Raw genomic sequence first — 26,723 nt, 5'->3', positions numbered from 1 at the left:
ATCAGAAAATAACAGGTATCACTGCAGGTGCCTGGGAGTCTATGATAATTCCCGAGCAGCCCAGGCTCAGGCTCAAATACAAAGCTTTTCCATTTAACTTTAATGATAAGTACTTCTCTGTTTCCTCACAGACCTCATAATCATATGTATGTGTGTTTATATGTCTGTAATTTTATCTGCTTTTAAGAAGTTTTTGTTTATCATGGTAAAAATATACATAATATAAAATTTACCATTGTAACCGTTTTTAAGTGTACAGTTCAGTGGCATTAAATACATTCTCATTATCGTACAACCATTAACACCATCCTTTTCCAGAACTTCTTCATTTTCCCACACAGAAACTTTGTACCAAATAATAACCTTCCTTTCCTTCTTCCCCCATCCCCTGGTAACCTCTGTTCTACTCTGTGAACTTGCCTATTTTAGGAACCTCATAAATATGGAATCATATAGTATTTGTCCTTTGTTTCTGGCTTCTTAAACTTAATGTTTTCAAGGTCAATCCATGTTGCAGCATGGGTCAGAATTGCCTTCCTTTCTGTGGCTGAATATTCCATCGTGTGTATATACTACATTTTATGTATCCTTAGACATCTGTTGATGGACACTTGGTTGGATACTGGATGGACATTGGTTATGTTGTTCATAATCATAATTTTCAAGCTCCATATTTTTTCAGTTCACCCACTGAGTAGGCATACCATCATGTCTTTTTTTTTTTTTTTTGAGACGGAGTCTTGCTCTGTCGCCCCGCCTGGAGTGCAGTGGCGCAATCTTGGCTCACTGCAAGCTCCGCCTCCCAGGTTCACGCCATTCTCCTGCCTCGGCCTCCCAAGTAGCTGGGACCACAGGTGCCCGCTACCACACCTGGCTAATTTTTTTGTATTTTTAGTAGAGACGGGGTCTCACTGTGTTAAGACAGGATGGTCTTGATCTCCTGACCTTGTGATCCACCAGCCTCGGCCTCCCAAAATGCTGGGATTACAGGCGTGAGCCACGACACCCCACCCATGTCTTTGACCATTATTATCAACTATGTGTGTAACTACTCTAAACCATAGAAACTGATTATATAATAGCAATACTATTGTGAGTAAATAAGTGTATATAGCTTTTCCATATTTTATTCTGTTTTCTTTGGATGCATTTATGATGATTTTTAAAAATAAGAGCATAACTTATTTATATGTTTACATTTTCTTTTAAAGAAGCTTGATTTCTCATCAGCTGAGCCAGAAGTTAAGCCATTTGAAGAGAAGTTTGGAAAAAGGATCCTTGTCAAGTGCAATGATTTATCTTTCAATTTGCAATGCTGCGTTGCCGAAAATGAAGAAGGACCCACTACAAATGTAATTTTTCTTTTTAAAAATAAAGATAAAAAAATAGAGGCAGAAGTTTCAAATGTGCCTTTACAGTGCAGCTTGGATAAGAAATCCTAGTCCCTGGTATCAAAGAGGTGCAGTGTTTGGATCAGGATATGGAGGTTGTTTAGCCTGCAAGGACAGGATGTTCGTGTTGAAAGATGAGGGTGGTAGGTGTGTGCTCAGCTTTCCAGGAGACAGAGTTCATCTTAGATGCTTCGGGGAATGCAACTGTGTTTTCTATGGAGCAGACATTATGTAGCAAAACACATAAAGCTAAAATAATTGTTTTGTTTGTTTCCTAAAATGTTTTATAACCTAATTATCTGTATTCTAAAGGATGAGACTGTTTATCTTTAGTAGTAATTTATGGCAACAGTCCTAAATACGTCTTGTCATTTCTCTTTTGATAGCAACATTCTTTTGTCCCTGTTTGAGTCATAGTGATCGTTGGATTGTTTTGTTTTGTTCAGGTTGAACCGTTCTTTGTTACTCTATCCCTGTTTGACATAAAATACAACCGAAAGATTTCTGCCGATTTCCACATAGACCTGAACCATTTCTCCGTGAGGCAAATGCTGGCCACCACGTCCCCGGCGCTGATGAATGGCAGCGGGCAGAGCCCATCTGTCCTCAAGGGCATCCTTCATGAAGCCGCCATGCAGTATCCAAAGCAGGTGGGGAATATGAGCCCAGCATTCCTACTGCTCAGACTCACCTTGCATGCTATGGAAATGCACCAAAAATGCTCAAATTAGACCTTGTAATGCAGAAGTGGGGTCATTAGACTCTTAATTAATAGTATTTATTATTAGACAGTAAAAGCAAGCTGAGAAATAAGTGGCTTTTAATTTCATTTCTTCTTTCTAAACGTTCTAGTTACCTCCCTCACCAAATAGACTTTTTGAACAGATGATGAACTATTTGTCAGCTAACTAGTTTGACACTGGGTGCTTTTTACTAGTTGTCCTGTTTCACTGTTCTTTGCTGTTTAATGTTCATGGGATTTGTTTAACGCAGCTGTGAATTCTGCTGACTGAAGAAAATTATTTGTCTCCTAGGGAATATTTTCAGTCACTTGTCCTCATCCAGATATATTTCTTGTGGCCAGAATTGAAAAAGTCCTTCAGGGGAGCATCACACATTGCGCTGAGCCGTATATGAAAAGTTCAGACTCTTCTAAGGTATGAGTGGCTTTTAAACTTTGTGGTAGTAAAAAGCAATCTGAACAGAGGCCTTTATGTGAAACTATAAATGCTTAATGAAATAAATCATAAGCCATATTTATACTCTAAAAGACGTAGAATATGCTACGTGTATTTACTCTGAACTTTATGTCGCTATTGTGAAAGAAATGTAGTCCTATGTGTAAAGTGCTCCACTTGACTAGACAATTCTGACCTCCTAAAATAATTTGCAAAGGAATTACCAGCTTAATAGTAAACTTTCTCTGTTAGAAAATACATGTATGATATTCAAATAAAGTTCCTTATATTTGTTAATGTGCCTCTTGGGTCCTGAAATTAAATTTTGGTCCACTTACACTTATATATGAGGCTGGAGACCAGGAGATGCCTTTGGCTCAGATGGCCTGGCCAGTAGTGTCAGTGATTCAGATCCACTTGGTTTTTGCTAAAGGGGGCAGAGTTTTAGGTGGAAGATGGAAAGAGAACATATGTGATGTATGTTTGGTTTTTTTCAAAGCAGTGTTCATTACTCGGGAAGTGCCTAGGCATGGACATACCATAGCATTATTAAATATTAGAGGTCATCTAGTAAAAGATGTGCTTTCATATTTCAGGACACTGAGGCTCACCAAGGCTTAGTGACCTGCTCAGTGTCTCACAGCTGGAGCTGCCAGAGGGCACTTGACTGCCACTTCGTAGCACCTTGTGCTACCTGGTTAGTGTAATCTGTTGAGTGCTATTATCCTTGCCAGTTTTACATATTTTTAGTTCTTTTTTTTTTTTTTAATTTATGTGGTCATCTGAGAGGCCTGAATTCACTGACAAGGACTGGTCCGCATACCCCAGAGGCTGTGAGTGAAGTTTACTAAGTTGGATTCAGAGTTTCTTTTCATCACCTCTGTGGGCACTCATGCATCATAGCTGTGTCCACAGGATGCAGGATGGCCATTGAGAAATGGGTTTCGGAGTCAGAAACCTGGGTGCTGTATACCTAACTCACCTGGGTCCTTTGGACAAATCACATCACCTCTCTGGCCTCCAGATGTTTCTTCTGTGCACGAAGGATGATGTTACTTCCTGCCTCTGCCTTCCTCATAGGGACAGTGTTAGGATCAAACAGATCATGTACGAGTCAGTGCTGTGGGCACCATAAATCACAGAAAGCCCAGAAGACGTCGTCATTTATTACAGCCCCAGTCAAGTAAAAGCCCATTTACCCAGGCACATTGTTTCCAACAGTAAGCGTTTTTGGCTGATGAAAGCTGTGTAAAGTTTGGTCTCTGGAGAGAAGCTGTTTTATTTTTTTAAATCAAGTCTGTAAAACCTTGGACAAGAAGCTCTTTTAGCTCTTTTATGTTTTGATTAATAATCAATGAAGGCCCGAGATAAGATCTCCTCCCCCGACTGTGTATGCAACACATTTCCAAGGCCCATCCACACCAACTTTGTTACTTCTGCCTGCTGCATGCATGGTTTGAAATTTGGCAGCTCATGTTGGTGTAAAAATCACATATCACTGTAGGCTAAACTTACCTCTGCACACTCCTCCATGTCCACTGAGCATCTGCTGAAGTCTGCTTTTTCTTCATTATTTATGGAATGTAAAGCTCATCCATGTGTACATTATTCATGCATTTACTTTCCTGCCACCTCCAAAACATTCAATTAAAGCAGGAATTAAGGCTCAACCATCTTACTTTAGCACAGTTTTGGCAGAAATGTTACAGTGAGATGATTTTTTTCAGTCTGTCAAAGTTGTTTCTTCATGTTTTCCGAGATGGTCTAGAACATCATTTAGAGTAAATTTTCATTTTGGAGGAAATTTTTATGAAAAGTCTCTGTAGGTATCTCCTGTGAATAGATGTTTTAAAAATAAAGAGAAGGGGAAAAAGGCCCAAAGGGCAAAAATAGGTTTCTTACTCTGACTTTCACACATACTGTGTTCTATTTGCACCCTTCATATATCTGAGAGCTAAGTCCTCATTCATTGCAGAAAAGGCTTATTGATGTCTTATGTTTTAGCTTTAAATTTTATGAAATTACTGCATTTTACTCCACAACATATTCATCGTTGTTAGAACCAAAAAATCTTGAACCTGTGAATGTTTGAGTAAATTGACCCTGCAGCTAGGCAGATCGTTGTACCCTAAGACTTATACACCTAAGACCCCACTAAGTCACCCCATCCAAGGAGGCAAGAACATACCTCACTGGAGAATGGGGGAGGTCCCAAATGAATCCCTGACGTCTCTTCCAATTAGGATGTATTTTCCAGGTTACTCATGAAGGCAGCAGTTCCTACAGCATGATCATGGTAGGATTATAAAGTTTCGCAGCTGGCAGGGGTCATGAAAAGTATAGCCCCCATTTTCAGGTGTGGATAGTGGAGCCCAGAGAGATTTGATGGCCTACAGAGTCAGACAGCTGGATTCAGTGTGACTTAGAGACAGACAGCTTTGTCGTCTAGATCCTTCTGGATCCTTCTAGATCCTTCCTGTGGCTGATGGTACACACAGATCACCAGAGGTCTTGTCAGAATGCACGTTCTTATCCAGGAGGGTTGGGGCAAGGCCTGAGACTCTGCATCTCTACAGTGATGCTGATGCTGTAGCACACTTTGGCTTTGGAGCACATTTCCCAAAATCGGTTTGACTTTGATATACTTATGTAAAAGACCCTTCAGTAAAAAAAAAAATAAAAATAAAAAATTAAGTAATGCAAAAGACCCTTCACTATGACTCTGAGACAATCAAACTTTACATTGATGACAAAGCACTATCATAGTACAAACTAATTTGGAAAAATTAAGCATTATTGTTTTTAGCAATAGGGGTATAGATGATTAATAATAGGCCTGCCTTAGGCTAAAAGCAAATAAGCTTTATTGTACACTCTGAATTAATCAGTCAATCTACAACAAACCAAAGTTAATCATTAGGAAGTAGAAATAGCAGTAATTCATATTTAGAAAACAAGAATATACCATTGAGAGCCCCGGCCTAACTGAAGTCAGTATCTTAATATCTTACCCCTTATATTGTGGAAATCAGCATAAGCTAGTGCACATTAGGAGCTGTGAAAGCTTAGTATTTTAATTAATGTTCTCATTTAAAGCCTAATAATGTGATATATTTTGGTATGGATACCAAATAGTAATTATTAATAACTCGGTAGACTTATAATAAGTAGTATTTAGTCATAAAGATGTATGAAAACCTCTGAAACAGAGTGTTTGTTGCCTGTAAAGACCAAAGAAGAGACATGGATTTTGGAAAGTCTTCATTCTGTATTCTTTGAGAATCACTGCTAGAGAATGGCTTAAATAAACTACTCTGCACAGTGTGTGAGTGCAGCCATATTCATTACTGTATGATTTGCTTTTCTATGCATCTGATGCTATGGTAAGGACTTATTTAGTGAGTGTGTAAGGATGGCTATTTAGGTCACAGTTCTTTCAGTGAGATACAGTATCTCATAGCTTTATTCTCATGTCTTCAAGGTGGCTCAGAAGGTGCTGAAGAATGCCAAGCAGGCATGCCAAAGACTAGGACAGTATAGAATGCCATTTGCTTGGGCAGCAAGGTAAGGAACACCTTGTATACCTTTTAAATCGATATAGATAGATGCATGGATGGGTCGATAGGCCTATTCTGTTTGTTGTTCAGAGACAAAGAGGATTTGAGTGTGTAAAATTGAGAAATACGTAAGCCCAAATTTTGAAAAAATCATGTAGTAGAGTCACAGAGAGGAAAGACACTGTCTGGAGAGGTGCTACCTGGAGGTGGCAGGGTGCGTGGGAGTGTTAGCTGCAGAGCTGGGATTCTAGGACCCAACCATGTGCCTCCAGCTGGAAGTCAGGGCAGTCCAGTGTGGCCTGGGGTGATCTTTTTCTCTTGACTCTACTTGTTAAGCATTTGACTTGCGTATGTTGTTTCCTAAGCACAAGCCATTGACTGGAACTGTTTTCTATGTAAATTGATTTAGTTGTCCTCATCCCCGTAAATGTTTTCCATGTTTTTAGATAATGAGATTTCTGTTGGCTATAGCCAATGGAATAGTAATTAGACTTCTCATAGAAACCAGATTTAAATAATGAATTGATTTTGGTGTTTTGGAAACCCAGTTTAGAAATGTTGCTTTGCCATTTCAGGACATTGTTTAAGGATGCATCTGGAAATCTTGACAAAAATGCCAGATTTTCTGCCATCTACAGGCAAGACAGCAATAAGCTATCCAATGATGACATGCTCAAGTTACTTGCAGACTTTCGGAAGTGAGTTTCAAGGTCTTATTTCCACACCTGAAAGATAGAAGCTGTGTAGTGAGGAGGGAGGAACAGGGGAGCAGTCATTTACGTTGCTGGATTTAGACATCAGACGGGATGGCAAATGAGAGTGGAGCATTTCGTCAAACCCTTAAGAAGAAAGATGGGATGAAAATCAGAAGAATAACTGGTTAATTTGAATTCTGTAGAGGATGTTTTGGGCAGTGCTGTGAAGGGTGGGTTGGGTAGGGTTGAGCCTAGGGGGTAAGGAAACAGTTGAGGAACCTTGTCAAGAGGTGAGAAAGGACTCAGCAAAGCCACTGCAAGTGCAAACAGGAAGAAGGGGACAAATTCAAATCGTGTCAAAGAGATATGATGACTGGGTCTTGGCTTCCTGGTTGGATGTTGGGGTGGTAATAGGCTAAGATAAATAACTTGTAAGGTATCTAACTTCAAAGTTTCTCGCACCAGTTGTTGCTTAGCTTATGGCAGCATTGCTCCACTCTGCCTGTGGCCTCACATGGTCCTCTTCCTGTGTGTCTCTGTCAAAATTCCCTTCTTAGAACACTAGTGATAAAGGATCAGGGCCAAGCCTAGTGACCTCATCTTAACTGATTGCGTCAGCAGAGACCCTGTTTCCAAATAGGTTCCATTTATAGGTACAAAGAATTAGGACTTCACCATGCTTTGGAGGACATGATTCAACCCGTAGAGGAAGCAAGGAATGTGTGCAACATCACGGGGCTGGCAGCTTCCCCAAGTCAGTCTTGCCCAAGGGTCTGTGCCCTTAACTTCTGTGCTGTTTTGCTGCTACATCCTAAAGAGTTCAGTTCTGAGCCTTTGAAACTGATTTTGTTTGCTAGGGAGATGGGTCTTAGAACTTTTCTGGGGAAATTCTGGGAATGTGAAAGAGCTGAGGGCACTAGAAGATGTGAAATGAAAAGAATAGCTGAGAGCCAAATGCTAACTATTCTATGCCAAAGATATCCTTGTTTCGTTTGTTTGTTTTTTGTGCATATCAAAATAACAATCTTATCAGTTTGTCTAGAATTCAAGAATGGTGGTTTAGCTTTCTTTAACCTCATTTTACCATTTTCTTATCTCTCTTCAGTAGTAGGAATAGAAAAGATATGAGTCATAGAAACAGGCTCAATAAGTTCTAAAAACATAGCGATGTATTCTTAATCAGAATCCAGTCACGTCCACGTCAGCAGGTGACTTCAGCCTTCACAGCGATGTGAAATCCCTTGTAAAGAGGCTCAAAAAGGTAGAAAGGATTCTCAAGGTCTCTTTCAGTTACGTGATGATACAGTTTTTGACTGTCTTGATGTTTCCCCTTTTTGGAGCTTTAATGAGAAGTGCAACCTCAGTTTTGCTAGCATCAAGCTAATCTTACCTGGACAGATGTTAGCCTGTTCAGCAAAGCAGAGTGCATACCCACTGGGCTGATTTGGAATGAACCTTTCCCAGTTCATGTAGGGAATTGGAGAACGGGGAGAGAAGGATGCTGGTGAAGGATGAGGCCTGCTGGGTTAGCCTTCCAGGGTTCCTGAACTGTACAGGTGCCCCAAATTCCCAGTCACTATGTGACAGTTTTATGACCTGGTAAGGACACAGGTCTTGGCCAGGGAGTGCCCCCTGGATCCCTATGAATCTGTTATTCATGAAAGACTAAATGAAAGAATAGTACCTTATTTTTACTTTTAAATCATAGAGGGTCTTTAATTTACAAACATAATACATATTCATTTTAGAAATTTTGAGAAAAACAGAATAAAAGGATGAAAAAAGGTTTACTACTAGTTTTACCCTTCATGATGAACTTTTGGGGAACTTTTTTTTTGTTTTTTTGTTTTTTTTGAGATGGAGTCTCGCTCTGTCCCTCAGGCTGGAGTGCAGTAGCGCGATTTTGGCTCACTCCTGCCTCAGCCTCCCGAGTAGCTGGGACTGCAGACGCCCACCACCACGCCTGGCTAATTTTTGTATTTTTAGTAGTGACGGGGGTTTCACCATATTGGCCAGGCTGGTCTCGAACTGTTGATCTTGTGATCTGCCCACCTTGGCCTCCCAAAGTGCTGGGATTACAAGCGTGAACCACTGCCCCCAGCCTAGAGGGGAACAGTTTTTTTTTTTTTTTTTTTTTTTTTTTTGGAGACAGAGTTTCACTCTTGTTGCCCAGGCTGGAGTGCAATGGCCTGATCTCGGCTCACGGCAACCTCCGCCTCCCAGGTTCAAGCAATTCTCCTGCCTCCCTGGTAGCTGGGATTATAGGTATGTGCCACCACACCCAGCTAATTTTGTATTTTTAGTAGAGATGGGTTTCTCCATGTTGGTCAGGCTGGTCTTGAACTCCCAACCTCAGGTGATCCACCCGCCTGGGCCTCCCAAAGTGCTGAGATTACAGGCATGAGCCACCGCGCCCAGTTGGGAATATTTTTTTTACATTTTATTTATTTACATTTTATTTTAGTTTATCTTATGTAGCTATGATCATACCAAATATGTGCTATTTCCCTGCATAACTCAAGTATTTTCTGAAAGTGTGATATACACATTTTTATAGACATCATTTTTAATGCATAAGTATTATAGTAGTCCATTGAGATAGATCATAGATTGTTTAACTCTTCCCCCATTTTTTGACTTTTTTTTTTTTTCCAAGATGGAGTCTTGCTCTGTTGCTAGGCTGGATGGCAATGGCACCATCTTGGCTCACTGCAACCTCTGCCTCCTGGGTTCAAGCAATTCTCCTGCCTCAGCCTCCTGAGTAGCTGGGACTGCAAGCACCCCCCACTACACCCGGCTAATTTTTTTTTCTTTTTTTTTTTTTTTGTATTTTAGTAGAGATGGGGTTTCACCATGTTGCCCAGGCTGGTCTCAAACTCCTGACTTCAGGCAATCCGCCTGCCTCAGCCTCCCAAAGTGCTAGGATTACAGATGTGAGCCACCACGCCTGGCCATTTTTTGACTTTTAATGTGTTTCTGATTTTTCAGAATTATGGCTATAAGCCACAGTTAGAATCTTTAAAAAATCTTCTCTATTGGTAGTGGGTAATAGGTTATCATACATACTATATTATCATATAGTAATTATTGTCATTTTTTGAGTTTTAAGAAAATTTCATTCTTACTAATGTTTTCAAAACCCAGTCACCTTTAGTTGGATAGATTTCAATATTTTCTTTCACTCAACCACCATGCAACTCTGAATAACCAATAGGTAGGTCTGTGTGGACTTAGGAAAGTGAATACACTACATTATTAAGGAAGAAAAATGTATCTGTATGACTACATTTTTTGAAAGAAAATATCACATATTTCTTTTGTATGGAAATGAAAGAAGTGGATAAGCAAGTAGTTGTCTAGATGGAACGATAGGCATAAAAATAGCTATTTAGGATATATCCCAAATAATCATGGTTATCTCTGAGGGATGGGTTGATGGGTGATATTTCACCTTCCACTTTATAGCATTCTGTCATTTTTGTATGAACTTTTTTAAAAAAAACACTGACACTTTTATATTCAGACAAAACAAAGAATGAAGTTTTTTATATTGATGGAGGTTGCAGCCCTGTCTCAGCAGTCACTTCCTAGGCTGGTTAGCCTGACACTTCCCCTCCTCAGGGGCAGCCCCTGCTCATGGTCCTGTCTTCGGTGGAGGCTGGGGAGTGGGGCTTCACATGGCCACTAATCTGAAAGTGATCGGAGCAGAAAGCCCATGGCCAGGCAGCAAAGAACACAGGGAAGACCGATGTGGCTTCTCTTCTGCACACCATTTCTTCATGCGTGTGCTCAGCGGGAGGGCGTTGGTGTGAAGAGTGTGCTCCAGGTGGCCAGTTAGAGACCTAGAAACCTGAAAACAGGGATCCAATGCTGACAGCAGAGAAGATGCAGCGGGGTAAGTGAGGCCACTCTTCAATAAGTATCCAAAGACACGTTGGTGCCCACTTCCCGCATTCTTCACAGCAGAGTTAGGGGAAGTGGAGGATTCCTTTTTCATTTTTAAAAAAACTTTGCAGTGCTATTTTTCTTTCCTCTTCATTTTTTACAGGAAATAATCTCATGTCAGTGGCCTGGGCACCAGCTTGGATCCAAAGCTATTGTTTCTACCCCCATGATCATCTCAAAATGTTATTTAATAATGCATGAGAAAAATTTCTTCACACTGTCTCAGTCTTTACAAAACAGCTGCCAAAGCTCATAAGCCACGTTTTTTTCTCTTGCAATAATTACCCAGGGATATGTTCCAAGATTTAGTAAGAAAGCGATTCTGTCAGATAGATGATATTGCTGACATTTTATAAGAAGAGAGACTTAGTATTTTCGATTTGATTTGTTTATGGCGGTATCTCCTGGATAAGATGGTATCTTATCTTTTTTAACTTCTGCAGGAAATGTGAAGGCATGAAGGCAAAGTATAAAAATAGAATGTTTTCTTTAAAATGTAGACCTTTTCAATGGTACTACGTTGGATAGTTTAGGTAATAATACTCCTAAGGTTTTGCATACGCAACTTAATGTATCTCTGTTTATTTGTACACTCATTTTCTTTGCATCCAAGTGTTACAGCTTTACCCCTATTTTGCTCTGGTTACACTGCACTCAAGCCAGGTAGGGCTGCTTGGCTTTCTCTAAACTCACTGTGGACTTCCCTCTGCCATGCTTTTCTCTCTGTCCAAATTGTGTCCCCTTCTTGCCTCCTCAAGCAGCACATAAATCACAAACACACACAGCATACACACCTCCCCTTTTCCTTTGTCTCTCTGAGGGAACTCTACTCATCTTTCAAAGCCCAGTCTGTAGCTCACTTCCATGCTGGGAGACCTGGAGGCGGTTACTTGGCTTCTCTGCCTGAGCCTCCTCCTCTTTCTAAGTGTGGATAATAATGGCCCCTGCCCCCTAAAACCATGGTGGGGAATAAATGCAAAAGGCATTAAGGTGATTTCTCCCACCGTAAATACTGATATCATCCCTTATTCCCTCTCGTTAGATCTAGATACTCTGCCTTCTGGTAGTGGTTCGTACATACTCTGTGAAAGTAATTGCCCTCATATGCCGTAAGTAGCTTACACTATGGACTGGACTTTTGGCTTCTTGAGGAGAGAAATCATATCTTGTTTACATTCCTCCATGGTCCTGAGTACATACACTGCAGTATATCCTAACCACTTGATAAATGCTTATTGAATTTTCTTCATAGACATAAATTCAGTGATTTTTATTTAAACAAAAATATCTCAAATTTCTTTCAATCATATATAGTTTTTTTTTTTTTTCTAAGTGGCACCAAAGCTTTTAGGGACTATTTCGTTCCACAAAACACAGTTAGAAGATTAAAGTCACCACCAACAGCAGTCCAAACACACCTGTATTGCCAGCTAATCATTTTAATGAGCCAATACAGGAAGTCAGGAAGGGAGGACCAGGCTGCAGAAACACTGAGATAAGGACCCTAAGTCTGCGGGGGTGGGAGGACTGCTAGTTGGTGACACCATTCTCCTTTCCTCTGTGGGAATTGTTGAGTCAGCAGGAATGGATGGGCAGTGGGAAGGGAAAATTTTCCTCAGAGAGAGTTTGTGCCTCACTTCTATGTTCACACACAGACAGGAGCAGTTCCCAGAAGCCAGGCATCCTGCAAGTGTCTATATTGCATGCTTATTTAATTCGTGTAATTTTAAGATGAGTTTTCATGTTGAAGTATTATTTTATAAATTTTGCGAAGAATATAGGTACTCTCTAGCAAAACAAAGCAAAAAGACCAAAAACTATTCTCAGTCATTAAATAATTCACTTTGTGTAACACGCACACACTACCACTTTGGAAATGCATAAAAAGGCAGTAAAATCTTTACTGCCTGTCAGTGTTTAATGTCTAATAAACCAGATTCAACAAAAACCGTAAACCCTTTTGAAATGGGTTTAAGATTGGGTTTTTGAAAACTTAAAGCTGGCCAAAAAAAAAAAAAAAAAAAAAACTTTTAAAAGTACATGTGCTACATGATATGGAACTAAACTCAGAAATGTGCTTGGAAACACATGGAAAGAATGCCTTTACAGAAGCAGCAACTAGAAGTAAAATCTCTCAGCAGAGGGAGGAAATAGAATAAGAAATAACTATAGTTAGGCACAGAAGTATACATTATAGGAAGATTTTCAGTGAAGATCATTCAATTAAAATATGTTTCTAAGCAACATATTTTAATTGAATTCCATCTCTCTCAAAAATTTATATGTGGAGGATGTTGGAGTGATCTTAAAAATGGTGATGGGCCGGGCGCGGTGGCTCAAGCCTGTAATCCCAGCACTTTGGGAGGCCGAGACGGGCGGATCACGAGGTCAGGAGATCGAGACCATCCTGGCTAACATGGTGAAACCCCGTCTCTACTAAAAAAAAAATACAAAAAAACTAGCCGGGCGAGGTGGCGGACGCCTGTAGTCCCAGCTACTCGGGAGGCTGCAGGAGAATGACGTAAATCCGGGAGGAGGAGCTTGCAGTGAGCTGAGATCCGGCCACTGCACTCCAGCCTGCGCGACAGAGCAAGACTCCGTCTCAAAAAAAAAAAAAAAAAAAATTGGTGATGAAGATGCCTGTTCATTTATAGGTGGAAATAATTAGGAGGGGTGAAATCCGTTACTCTTGCATACTTACTTACGTTTAAAATATAATTTGTAATAAACAGAATATTTCTAACTCGAAGCAGATACAACTTCATAGGTGTCTCTAAAATTTGGGGAATGCAGGGTCTTGTGATGTGTTGTAGTGTTGAATTGCTCCAATGAAGAGGTGAGCAAGGCACCATATGTCAAGAAAATCAATACCTTCATAAAACCACTGGTCTGAAGGTTGACACCCCTGAAGAGCTCTGTGTGAAGCTCAGAGAGGTTCCCACAAGATATCATCATAGGAGAGTGCCCAGAGCTTGGGAGACGGTCAGTAGAAAGCTCTCAGGAAATGACTGACCGTTGAGGGAATGCTGCTGCCCCTCCTCCCACCAGAAGAAAAGGATCGTGTGTGTATGAAGCAGCTCACACCGCAGGCACAGGGGAAAACTGCAGGAGAGTGCTCAGCTCTACCGGAGAGCTCTTGGCCAGAAATCTTTTCAACAGAAGGCAGATCGTGTGAAAAATCATTGACTTACCTTCCTGACCGTTACCTCTTTCAGGAACCGTTCATTTAAACTCAGGTGTAAACGGAAGACAAGTGGAAATGAGAGGGAGGGACCCTGGGAGAAAGAGATTTAACAACTTAGAGCTGGCGATGGGCCACGATGGATCTTCTCAACATCGTGTCTAGTCTTAAGGATGCAGGAATTGAGAAATTTTAGGGAAGTCCTAATTCAAGTGAAAAATATTCCAAGTTGTACTGAGGAGTGACGTGTGAGGCTGCTTAATAGACAACAGTCATGTCCAAGGAATTTGCAAAATAGGAGGTAGGAACTTGTCAAAAATGGAAACAAAACCAAGTGCTGAATCTGCCAGTCCCTGTGCTTTGGTGAACCTTGGCAGCGTTCTAAAGGAAATCTGAAACAGGTGGCTTAGGAAGGACGGTGAGGCGGCATTCTGTTTCCTAGGACTAAGTCACGTTGTGTTGAACTAGTCATCCTAACCGCATTTCTTCTCTTTGTAACTGCGCTGCTAAGCTGGTGTAGTAGAAGAGTGCAAAGCCTTCAGCAGAATGTTTTTACCACATGTGGGTGCCATAGTAGCCTGTGAACGAGTGAGAGAAGCACTGCACACGTGAGTGGGCAGTTGTTCAACTGCTGGAAAAACCAGATGCTAGGGAGGGTGATTAATGAGCTAGTGTCAGTCTGGAAATGGGCCTCCAGAGACTTGGGAAGGAGCCTGTTCTTGGCAATATTCTGTGCAATATCTTTATCAATGACTTTTATGAGACTATAAAATGCTGATTAAATATTTTTGTGGCATAAAGCTATTAGGAATATCTAATGCAGTAGATGTTAGAATCTGGATCTAGGAGGACTTTGATAAACTAGAAATAACTCAAACATAATATGATGAAATTTCGGCAAGACAAAAATTAAATTCTCTTCTGAGGTCCAAAAATATAATTATATAAATAAAAGACAAAGAAATTGGCATGTGAAAAAAGATGTAGGGATTTTAGGTGACTAAATTTCCTGTGAGTCACTAGAATGGTATGGCTACCTAAAAGTAGTAGCTTTGGGGCTGTGTTAGTAGACAGGTATATTGTAGAAAACCAGACAGGGGCTGTGCACCCAGCTGTGCACCCACACTGGCCAGATGTATGCAGTTCCAGGCACCATAATATAAATGGCAGATTCTTCTGGGAGAGAATGACATTGGGGCAAGGTACATAAGTGTGAGAATAGAGGGCTTCGGAATGTGTGGTATAGGTGACTGAAAGACAGAGGAGCATCACTAGACCCCTTGGTGAGTAGAAGTTTCAGGGAGGTGAATTTCACCATGCTATGAGGAAGAGCAGACTAGTGTCAAAACCGCTGGGTCAGAAGTCTCATTGTCACTAGGAAGGGTGAGGCAGTAGCAGCACTTGTCAGGAGTGTCACAGGGGATTCCTGTATTGGATTGAGTCCGAACAAATGTTAATACAACAATTTCAGTGAGCTTTGACTCTGTACCCAGCATTTTGCTGGATGCTGGAGCCTAAGATGATTTCTAGTTCCTAATGATGGTGATTGTATTTTTTATTTTATTTTTTATTTCAATAGGTTTTTGGAGAACAGGTGATGTTTCCTTACATGAATAAGTTGTTTAGTGGTGATTTCTGTGATTTTGGTGCACCCATCACTTGAGCAGTGTACCCTGTACCCAATTGTAGTCTTTTATCCCTCACCCCACTCCCACCCTTTTCCCCAAGTCGCCACAGTTCATTGTATCATTCTGATGCCTTTGCATCCTCATAGCTTAGCTCCCCCAAATGGTGATGATTCTAAATGAGCCAAATATTTATGGTGAGGCTGGAGTGGTTCGGGAACACTTGAGCTATAACTGTTTTGCTGATATTCTTTATCTAGACCTGTACTGTGCAGTGCGCAGCCACTAGCCATGTGTGGCTGTCCTGTGAAATACAGGACGTCTGAATTGAGATGTGCTTTAAGTATAAAACCAGTAATACACATCTGGTTTTAAAGACTTAGAGTGCACATTTTTTATACTGATTAAATACTGAAATGGTAATATTTTGGACCTATTTGGTTGAATAAAGTATATTATTAAAATTAATGTTATTAGTTCCTGTTTGCCGTTTTGCATGAGGCTACTAGAATGTTTAACATTGTCTTTATGGCTTGGTTTATGTTTCTCTTGGAAGTGCTGCTCTAGAGTGTTGGTTTTAGAGTTAACTTACAAATGTTTGATTTTTCTCTTTTGTTTGCAGACCTGAGAAGATGGCTAAGCTCCCAGTGATTTTAGGCAATCTAGACATTACAATTGATAATGTTTCCTCAGACTTCCCTAGTAAGTGTCAGTTCTACATAATAGAATTTTTGTTAGTTTAGTTTTTACTTCAGTTTGAATTATTTTGAATATCTTTTCAGATTATGTTAATTCATCATACATTCCCACAAAACAATTTGAAACCTGCAGTAAAACTCCCATCACGTTTGAAGTGGAGGAATTTGTGCCCTGCATACCAAAACACACTCAGCCTTACACTATCTACACCAATCACCTTTACGTTTATCCTAAGTACTTGAAATACGACAGTCAGAAGTCTTTTGCCAAGGTGAGTGTGAACGTGGGGGTTTCATTCTTGATGTCAAACCCTCCCTTTAGATTCAGCTTCCCATGTTCTTTTATAAATATTTACATAGTCTGACTTTCTGGGTTTTTTTTCTTATTCTGTTTTGTTTAACTATTGCTGCAGGCTAGAAATATTGCGATTTGCATTGAATTCAAAGATTCTGATGAGGAAGACTCTCAGCCCCTTAAGGTTTGTTTTTTTTTGTTTTTTTTTTTAAATGTATGTTCACCTACCTATTCTGATTTTTCCATTTTCAAAATGCACTTCCGTGATACCAGACAACTAAAACAATTTAGCACATTTTAATTGACACAAATCAAAAATAGATAATGTTACGATGTATAAACATATATGCTGAATCTTAACGAATATGGAATATTTAGGTTCTTGCTCCTAATTGACTGTTTTTTTATTCTCTTTAAGGATGAAAGTTTCTTATACATACTCAATTCAGCAAACACTTACTGTCCACCTACTATGAGCCAAGTGCTCATACTGTCGGTGCTATGAATTATGATATGAATAATGTTGATAATAGAAATAGTAATAACTGATCAACAATCGATGATCTTTATTAAATGTTTACTACAGTATAGTAATAATCACAGCAGTAGATTATAGGTAACGTTTATTGAAAGCTGTTTGTACTTCAGGTACTGCTCTAGTGTGTGTTTAACTATTTTGGTCCTCATAACAGTCTTTTGATGAATTAAGTATTATTATTATCCATATTTTTCAGGTGAGGGGAGTAGTGCAGAATTTATTGCCTCAGGTAAAACATTAGTGGAACCAAGATTCAAACCCAGGCAATCTGCCTCCGTAACCCAAATTGTTTTACTGTGACTATGTGAAAGTGACTTCCTAAGAGAAGGAGGAGACAAAGATGCAAAAAAAAAAAAAAAAAAAAATATATATATATATATAAAATATAGTTTCTGTCCTCAAGAAATTCAGTTTAGTGGGAAAAACAGCCATGGAGAAAAAGATCTTGGTGCACAGATGGTACGAAATGGAGTTTTGGACAAAACTGAAAATTAATACAGAAAAATGCTGAGGGGACACATGGAAGGAGTTGACAATTTCTTGAAGAATGCTTGAGTGTTTTCTTGATGCACAGAGAAGCAAAGGTTATTTGGACGGAAGAATTGCATAAGAAAAGGCATGGAAATGTGAAAGGGAACAGTGAGCAAGGCGTCATCCAGGGCTGTGACCTGGAAGGGCAGAACGGGGAACAGGCAGGTGGGCTTTGAAGCAAGCTGGAAGGTGGGCAGGACCCAGCAGTCCGGAGTTCACAGGCCTGGGGTCTGTCAGAAGTGGTGATGTTAAGTCTATGCCGTAGGAATGCCTCCTTCTTTACAATATATCCGAGTTTAATTTCTTACTCAATCGAACCCTGATGTTTCCCTTTGGTAACTCTTATTTTAGTGCATTTATGGCAGACCTGGCGGGCCAGTGTTCACAAGAAGCGCCTTTGCTGCAGTTTTACACCATCACCAAAACCCAGAATTTTATGATGAGGTAAGTGATGTATTCAAGGGAAAACTCAATTTCTCCAGTTTTTAAGGGAAACTTTAATGTATTTGCCTGGTAAAGCAAAATTCAAGAGAAGCTGCATATTACCCTAAATCACAGAGATAGAACTGCATGTTGAAGTATTTCTTTTATATGTTTTTTTCTGATTGTAAAAGTAACGTTTTCATTATTAAAAAAATAGAAACTTGGAAAATGCAGATAATACAGAAAAGAAAAAGTCATAATCTCACTATCACTACCACAATTAATATTCTGGTTTATTTCCTTTCAAATTCATACTTTAGTTACATTTGTTGGACCTGAGAATCTTTCTTTCTTGTCATTGGCTTTGTTTACATAAAATTGTAATGTAATTCATTGAAACCGCTGTATGCATGCTACTTTGGAATGTTCTATCCTGGTTCTTCATAATGCCTTGGCTGTGGTAACTTAGCGTAGTAGTTACTATCATGTGTTTTCCAATTCTTTCTAGAAATACCATCAACTCTCTTCGTGTTTCTGAGTGGTGAATTCAGGATTCATTTCTTGCTTGGCATAATTTATAGTCTCAGTATCTTTGAGTGCAAATGTTAGTATCCGCTCGGAGAACAAGTGCACGTTTGTGCATTGGGTAACACATAGTGTCTCTGCTTCCACTGACAATTTCTGTGTTTTTAGAATATTCGGTTGTTATTTTGTCTTCCTTGCAGATTAAAATAGAGTTGCCCACTCAGCTGCATGAAAAGCACCACCTGTTGCTCACATTCTTCCATGTCAGCTGTGACAACTCAAGTAAAGGAAGCACGAAGAAGAGGGATGTCGTTGAAACCCAAGGTTGCGGGGGGTTCACCATTCCTTTGATTTTAAATAATTGAAACATTAGGTTCTTAAATTGTATTAGGATTCTGAATTTCCATGTGTTTGCAAAGGGATCTTTAGATGAATTTTGTAGGTAATGGATATGTAGCATGTCTGGGTTGCATATGTAATTTTTTTTTTTTTTTTTTTTTTTAATTTTTGAGCTCAAGCTGTCCTCCCACCTCAGCCTCCCGAATAGCTGGGACTATAGGCATGCACCACCGCCCCCTGGCTAATTTTTGTATTTTTTTGTAGAGACAGGATTTCGCCATGTTGCCCAGGCTGGTCTCGAACTCGTGAGCTCAAGCAATCTGCCCACCTCTGCCTCCCAAAGTGCTGGGATTACAGGTGTGAGCCACCATGCCCAGCCTGCATATGTACATTTTTATAAAAGAAGATTGTAGAGTTCTAACCCCAAAGAGGCCTAAGTACATTGTAGACAATGTTCTACAGAGATTACATTTAGGGCCTTTTAAATTTCTTACTCTAATTGATATGAAAAGTTCTTAAAAATCAGAGTGTTTTACATTGGCTTTCTTTCATAAGTTTTCGTACACTCACAGTATTTTGTTGTTGTCGTTGTTCTTTGTTTTCAACAGTTGGCTACTCCTGGCTTCCCCTCCTGAAAGACGGAAGGGTGGTGACGAGCGAGCAGCACATCCCGGTCTCGGCGAACCTTCCTTCAGGCTACCTTGGCTACCAGGAGCTTGGAATGGGCAGGGTATGTCACATTTTAGGATCGGTTCATCCCAGTTTCTTCAGAAAACGTTAAAGAACAACTACAACAACAGTAACACACAAAAAGCACACCGTATTTTTGCTCTTCCACCATTTTGATTTTAGTTATTCATTTTCAAGTGAACTTTGGCCAGTTGAAGGCAGTGCTGTTAGCAGCTACCACAATATCAGAATTACAGTTTGGGCATTTTGTAAGCCCTGAGCTAGTGGTATCTCAGCAGAGAAATAGAGACTTGGAGATTTGGGATAAGGTCTGTCTCTGCCAACTGGCCATGCTCAAATAAAGATGAGTTCTTAGGGTCATGCAAACTATTCGGAATTTTCCTCCAGCTTAAAGTAAGTCAAGTTCGCCAAATCTCTCACCCATGTGGTTGCACATTCTGAAACCTTTCTGATTCGTGAAAGCCTAATTTTTCCCAGATTTCTTCAATTGCTTTGTTGGCTTTGCATTCTTTTTAGCCATCTTAAATTTTATAGACGGCAGCTTTATAACATGCTTAAATAAAGCCTGTTCTTTTTATGTTTGTCTGTATTTAAATAATGCCAAATTTGAGTTCATATTATAGACAAATAGTTAAATTTTCCCAAAGAAGAATAACTTGTATAATTGAGCATGACAGAAAAACTGAGGTTTCAAAAGTTGAAGTTAGTGTGAGCAGACGATTGACCCTTTGCCCATGCCAGGCCTGCGTATTGTGCTGTTTGCTTTATCTGGCACCTTTTACTGTCTCCTTCAGAATCCTGAGCTCAAGTTGGGTTCAGATACTGGTATAGTAGGATTCTTTTCCTCTCAAATGAACAATAACTCACACAGCTGCAAGAAACAGAAATGATAACTTAGAAAATCCAGTAATAAAAGCATTGTACTTTGGGAGAAGAAAGGGGTCAGAAATGTGTATCATCTGCGTTCCTGCTGTGGGCCCGGCACAGTTGCCAAGTCACTAAAGTTCTCTGGGCCCTCTTTTCAGTCCCTCGTCATTACCCTCATTGATAATCATGTCAGAGCCAAAATAACTAATCTGTAGAGATATTGTTCCCTCCATAGCATTATGGTCCGGAAATTAAATGGGTAGATGGAGGCAAGCCACTGCTGAAAATTTCCACTCATCTGGTTTCTACAGTGTATACTCAGGTACGTGCTCCTTCAGCAAAATTAGCAGTGGCTGCTCTGTGATTAAGTTTGCACCATTTTGCAAGAAGAAAAAAATCCTAATGTGTTATATTACTATTTTTTTACTCTATAGGTCTTTTTCTAAAGAAAGTACAACTGAGGTGCTCATATGTATTCATATAAATGACTAGAACAAGCATCATTTTCCAACAGATTTCCTCTTTTGTGGGAGGATCTTCTTGATGTTATTATTTGTACATGATCGATTTTTAGACTTAATAAGATGAAGCTGGGCACAGTGGCTCACACCTGTATTCCTTGCATTTTGGGGGGCCAAGGTGGGCAGATCACTTGAGCCCAGGGGTTTGAGAACAGCCTGGCCAACATGGCAAAACCTTGTCTCTACAAAAATACAAAAATTAGCCGGGCATGGTGATGTGTGCCTGCAGTCCCAGCTACCTAGGAGGCTAAGGTAGGGGGATTGCAGGAGGCTGGGAGGTCAAGGCTGCAGTGAGCCATGGTCGTGCCACTGCACTCCAGCCAGGGCGACAGAGCAAGACTCTCTCTAAAAAACAGCAACAACAACAAAAAACAAACAAACAAACAAAAAAACAGCAAAAAGGCATGCTGCAAGAAACAAATGCTTCTATTTCCACAGAGTGTATACTAATAGACTTTCTTCTTCTTTTCCTTTTTCCCCACCGCAGGATCAGCATTTACATAATTTTTTCCAGTACTGTCAGAAAACCGAATCTGGAGCCCAAGCCTTAGGAAACGAACTTGTAAAGTACCTTAAGGTATCAGATGGCTTTCTTAATATCCCCTTTTGAATGAGTTTGCTGTAGGCTGGGTTTTCTCTTTGGTGGTGAGTGTTGTTCTCACCCCTTGGAGGCTCTTACCTGGATGTCTCACATTGGTAGCTTCCATGAGGTTTAGATAGTGGCAAGGAGTGGACCTAGGAACGGCACTACTCCTGCCTGTGTCCTAGGCCCATGTATCCTTTGCTCAAGGCAGGGTCTCTAAAACATACTGTTTCTCATGCATGGAAAACCCCTCACTTGAGACGGACCTCCCTGGGTACTAAGCACAATGATGGGCACAGAAGCAGCGACTTCAGTCCTCACCCTTAGGGAACTTCTAGTTCATTGTAGGAGATACTATAAACTTGGACTGCATGCTAGGCAGACAACTCAAATAAAGAAATAATACACAGAACCAGTTCCGCTTTGTGCAAGGGGTTCCTGGAGTGTCTAAGCAGCAAGAGCCAGGCAGGGTTTGTCTAGGGGAGCTTCATCCAGAACGTGGTTGTGGGGAGCATTTTGGAAAGGGGAAAGAGCTAAAAGGGCATGGGGACAAAACAAGAAATATGAGAAATGGGATAGAAATTTGTTTGGTTTAAGAAGGAAAATGGAATACATATCCACATAAACAGTGAAGTTTTTATATGTGATTGCTTGTGGCCCCTCCCTCCATCTCAAAGACAGCTGCACAGCGTTTCTCTGACCCTGCTTCCTCCATCCCAGCTGCCTCTGACTCCTATCCCCTTCTGCCTCCCTCGTCCAGCTTATGGCCCTTTGCAATTCCATGGGCCCACTTGGATAATCCCTATCATGAGGCCTGACTAGCAGCCTTACCTCCTCTGGGCCATGTGACGTCTTCACAGGTGGACTGAGACACAGACGCCTCTGGGGACATTCTGCCCACCACAGCCTTCCCTTTGTTTTAGAGGGAGTTCTTCTATCCTTATTTGGAACAGAGTGGAAAGGACTTTGGGCTGGTTTACTTTTAGAGGGATAACATGAACTGTGCCATTCCGTGTCCATAGAGTCTGCACGCGATGGAAGGCCACGTGATGATCGCCTTCTTGCCCACTATCCTAAACCAGCTGTTCCGCGTCCTCACCAGAGCCACGCAGGAAGAAGTGGCGGTTAATGTGACTCGGTAAGGGAGGTGGATGGATGGATGCTTTTCCTCACTTCCAGTCTGTCCACATCTGAAGCAGTCATGCTTAGCTGGGATGCTACTATGTGCTGAACATTATATTTAAGAAATGTCTTTGATCTCGTATGTAAGGACCCCATCTAATTCCTTGTCTCCTTGTTTCCTAAGTGCCAATAGCATCATCATTGTTCTACTACTGCTGTGATAATAATGAAATGTTTCCATTTTTACATATTCATTGCTTTATTCACTCCTGTGGTGTGTAGGGTCATTATTCATGTGGTTGCCCAGTGCCATGAGGAAGGATTGGAGAGCCACTTGAGGTCATATGTTAAGGTATGTAAAACACACTGTTCTGATCACTTACATCTGTGGCTCTCCAATTTTCCTTCTAAGGACTTATTTTTTCACAAGCCTAGTTATTTGGGGAGGTACTTGTAACTTATGTTTTCTCTTCTATTCCTCCTAGCCAACGCTTGTACCTGAATAGGGGAGGTACAAAGAGGGGCAGCCATTCATTAATTTACTTAATTCCATTCCTTCAATTACATTTCTTTTAATGAGTTTTCCAAATAATATGACTCAATGCAGGAGTTTAAAGAAGAATTTTAAGTTGTTCTTGCCTAGGCCTCTGGTAAAGTTAGTTGTCTTCATTTTTTTTTTCCCCCCACCTAAAATTTCCAGCAAAACTGCTTCTCCCAGATAGGAAGGTTAGCTCTGGCTACGGTCAAATCAGATGACTCTTTGGGACAGCAAGAGATGTTGTTAGGATAAACATCAACAAGTTATTTATTTATATATGACATCCAGTAAGTAGAGTGGCAGTTACTATTCTAAACAGTTGCACATATTCTGTTTAGTATTAAATACCTTCGTAAATAACAACTATGCGATAATTTTAAAAGTAAAGTTCTGGTCCTTGAGGATATCAGTCATCTATTGCTGTGCCACACATTCCTTGAAGCCCCTGGCACAGGTTGAGTGACGGGCTGGCTGGTCACTGATGTGACTGGGTCGGGTGAGTCACGTAGTTTCTTGAAGACATCGTGGACTCCTTTTTATCACATGACTCTCACCCTTCCCATCTTTGTATCCACACCTTCCTCTCCCACGAATGAGATTGTCCCTCACTCCCTGATTTCCATTCTTGGGAGTCTCTCAAGCTTTCAGCCCACCTTGGAGAGCCAGTGCATTAAAGCCTCTTTCCCTTTTCTTCAAAGTATGCGTATAAGGCTGAACCATACGTTGCCTCCGAATACAAGACAGTGCATGAAGAACTGACCAAATCCATGACCACGATTCTCAAGCCTTCCGCTGATTTCCTCACCAGCAACAAACTACTGAAGGTATGTCAGGAGAGTCAGTGTGGCTCCGATTGAAAGTGATTAACAGGAATTCACCCCACAGCCTGATCAATACAGCCTTTCTGAGTGCTCTTAGAGACAATCACCACCCCCTAAAAAGGGGTAGCAGAGTTTGTTCTCTGATACCAACTTTTCTGATTGTGTCTTGAGAGAAGAGCTGCAAAGCATCGCTGTGTTCAGAGTTTCATTGGCTCTTGAGGATTAATAGTCATTATGTTCAAGTCAATGATGAAGGTCACTGACTTAGAGATACTAACGACAGGTGAGGTCAGTAAAGGGGAAAGACGACGCCCGTAACTCCGCAGAGCCTCTTGCTGGTTGTGCCACGCTGAGCACAGGCGTCCAGTTTCCCAGCAGGATGCAGCTCTTTGTTGCTGAACTTGTGCAAGCAGACAACGTCCGCCGTTCTCCTCTTGGCTCTGATCATAATGTCCCAAGAGGTGCAGCTGTGTTTTAGGGTCACACCTGCTTTGTGTCAGTAACATTGTCAGCCTGAGAGAGTTCACGTCTCACCTACTAATTTGTTGTTCTTACTGGGTCCTGTTCTTTTTTCTTTTAGTATTCATGGTTTTTCTTTGATGTACTGATCAAATCCATGGCTCAGCATTTGATAGAGAACTCCAAAGTTAAGGTATGTTACTTCAAGTGAAGCTTGTGGTCTTAGGGGAAAAAAAAAAATTTCTTTCATTGGTTTGTAGCTAACGTTTCTTCATGCTTTCTCTGTGCCAGTTACAGGACTGTTCTAAGTGCTTTACAAGTAATAAATCATTTTAGCTTCATAACAGCCCTGTGAGGGAAGTACTGTTCTTACCTATTTTATAGATGGGGAAACTGAGGCCAGCATGCTTGAGTTTCTTGCTCAGGGTCATGCTACCAGTGAGTGGAGCAGCCAGGTTTTGAGTCCAGTCTGGCCCCAAAAGCTGTATTCCTGAAATCACTTAGTTATTAACCCAAAGAAAAATATGTCTTTTCCTTTGACTAGCTTAGAAATCTTCACGTTTGTTGAAATGCAAATTGTGGTTTCAGCATAAATTTAAAGTGTCATTACCCTGCATTTATTAAGTGTCTGGACCATCGTAGACATTTATCAGGGTCTTAGATGGGAGTATCTCACCAATCTAATGTTCTCCAAAACCAATCAATCAATAGACTCTGAGATCATCCATCTCGTTGGGGCAAATGCGCAGCCTCAAATTTCTTCCCTGCCCCAGCGTCCCCTTGTGGTGAAGCCTGGACGTGTGTTCCTTTCTGACCGTGGGTCCCCCCTGCTTTCCCTGGTTCCCACTGGGCTCAGCCCTGAGATAACTAGCCTTGTGTTGGGACTGGTGCCCGTTGAGGTGTGGTTGGCCACCCCAGGCTCTCTGAGGCTCAAGGTAGGTAAGTTTCTATAAAGTTCCAATGCAGTAAACAGAAGTGGCAGTGTCACTTTGTCATTTTGAAGTTTCCAGGGCTCCTCTGAGACCTGCAGAGTCCTGGAGTTGTTCTTGTGACAGTGAAGTAGTGTCGCTGTTTGGAGGCAGGGTCCGGTTGAAGTATTACAGAAGGAGCTTGTGCAGGGAGCGGGTGGTGCTGGGCACTGTCTCACAATGAACACTTGTGCTACAATCCTCGTAGGCAGGATAGGGGATAGGGAGGGAGGGGCAGAATCTAGGCCTCCTGCACAAGGGATCTGGGCTCTCTGAGGAAGCCTTGGAAAGCATGCTAGATTTTGCTGGCAGAAGGTTGATGGTTCAGACCTAAAGCCCTCCTTTTCCTTCCATAAAGCAGACATTGGGCCTGGCCAGGTGGTTTCTCCTTTTCTTTTTTCTCTCTCTCTCTTTTGAATCCAGTTTAAAGCTTCTGATTTTAGTGCATAGGGAGATGCCAGATGGAAGTGGGCCCTGCCTTCTGTGGAGAAATGCTCCATCTAAATCATGCCAGAGCAGCCTGCCAAGGAAAAATCTAGCAGATTGTCTGCTTGGCAGTACGCAGCAGTGTGTGTGCACATGCACACAGACACACACATCATGTAGATATATTACTTTTCTGTTAAAAAATGTTGTCTCACTGATATGTGGGAGCTAAAGAAGTGGATTGGATGAAGATAGATTGGTGGTTACCAGAGACTGGGAAAGAAAGGGAGGAGGTGATGGGGGAGAAAAAGATTATGAATGTGTTTATTATCACTGAACTGTACACTTAAAACTAGTAATAATGGTAAATTATATATATATTTTTATGTTATATACAGAATAGGATTATAGCCTGTGTTCGTTTGCTAGGGTTGCCATAATAAAGTACCACAGACTGGGTGGCTTAAATAATAGAAATTTATTTTATAACAGTTGAGATGCTGGAAGTCTTGGGTCAAGCTGTGCACATGGCTGGTTTCTTCTGAGGCCTCTCTCCTTGGCTTGTAGATGCCGCCTTCTGTGCGTGTCTGTGTCCTTATCTCTTCTTATGCGGACACCAGTCATACTGGATTAAGAACCACCCTAATGACCTCACATTACCTTCATCACCTCTTTTAAAACCTCAGCCCAAAGTGCAGTCGTATTTGGAAGTATTAGGGGTTAGGACTTCAACACATGAATTTGAGGGGGGCACAGTTCAGCCTATAACAAGGTGCCAGTGGATTTTTTATTATTTTTGGCTCTAAA

General features: G+C 40.9%; 1 protein-coding gene across 23 annotated transcripts in view; it reads left to right on the top strand.

Annotated features, from left to right (window-relative positions):
* DOCK9 (dedicator of cytokinesis 9) overlaps positions 1-26,723 on the top strand; it is a 297,489-nt gene that overhangs the window by 182,825 nt on the left and 87,941 nt on the right. For 14 of the 23 annotated variants that reach the window (XM_007960750.3, XM_073014464.1, XM_073014461.1 and 11 more), the window contains exons 11-27: positions 1,212-1,352; positions 1,838-2,041; positions 2,426-2,548; positions 6,051-6,133; positions 6,702-6,824; positions 16,195-16,274; positions 16,355-16,542; positions 16,684-16,749; positions 17,986-18,078; positions 18,783-18,906; positions 19,530-19,651; positions 20,714-20,800; positions 21,487-21,576; positions 22,605-22,720; positions 22,987-23,056; positions 23,941-24,066; positions 24,644-24,715. In XM_007960750.3, the coding sequence (XP_007958941.1) occupies positions 1,212-1,352; positions 1,838-2,041; positions 2,426-2,548; positions 6,051-6,133; positions 6,702-6,824; positions 16,195-16,274; positions 16,355-16,542; positions 16,684-16,749; positions 17,986-18,078; positions 18,783-18,906; positions 19,530-19,651; positions 20,714-20,800; positions 21,487-21,576; positions 22,605-22,720; positions 22,987-23,056; positions 23,941-24,066; positions 24,644-24,715 (1,908 nt within the window). Of the gene's footprint in view, positions 1-1,211; positions 1,353-1,837; positions 2,042-2,425; positions 2,549-6,050; positions 6,134-6,701; positions 6,825-16,194; positions 16,275-16,354; positions 16,543-16,683; positions 16,750-17,985; positions 18,079-18,782; positions 18,907-19,185; positions 19,279-19,529; positions 19,652-20,713; positions 20,801-21,486; positions 21,577-22,604; positions 22,721-22,986; positions 23,057-23,940; positions 24,067-24,643; positions 24,716-26,723 lie in introns of all 23 variants that reach the window. The other 9 variants (XM_073014451.1, XM_073014450.1, XM_073014455.1 and 6 more) reach the window with 1 other exon arrangement.

The sequence above is a fragment of the Chlorocebus sabaeus genome, chromosome 3, assembly GCF_047675955.1.
Source record: "Chlorocebus sabaeus isolate Y175 chromosome 3, mChlSab1.0.hap1, whole genome shotgun sequence".
Classification (NCBI taxonomy): Eukaryota; Metazoa; Chordata; class Mammalia; order Primates; family Cercopithecidae; genus Chlorocebus; species Chlorocebus sabaeus.
Note: the sequence above shows the minus strand (reverse complement) of the source record. Positions and strands in the feature narration are given on the sequence as shown.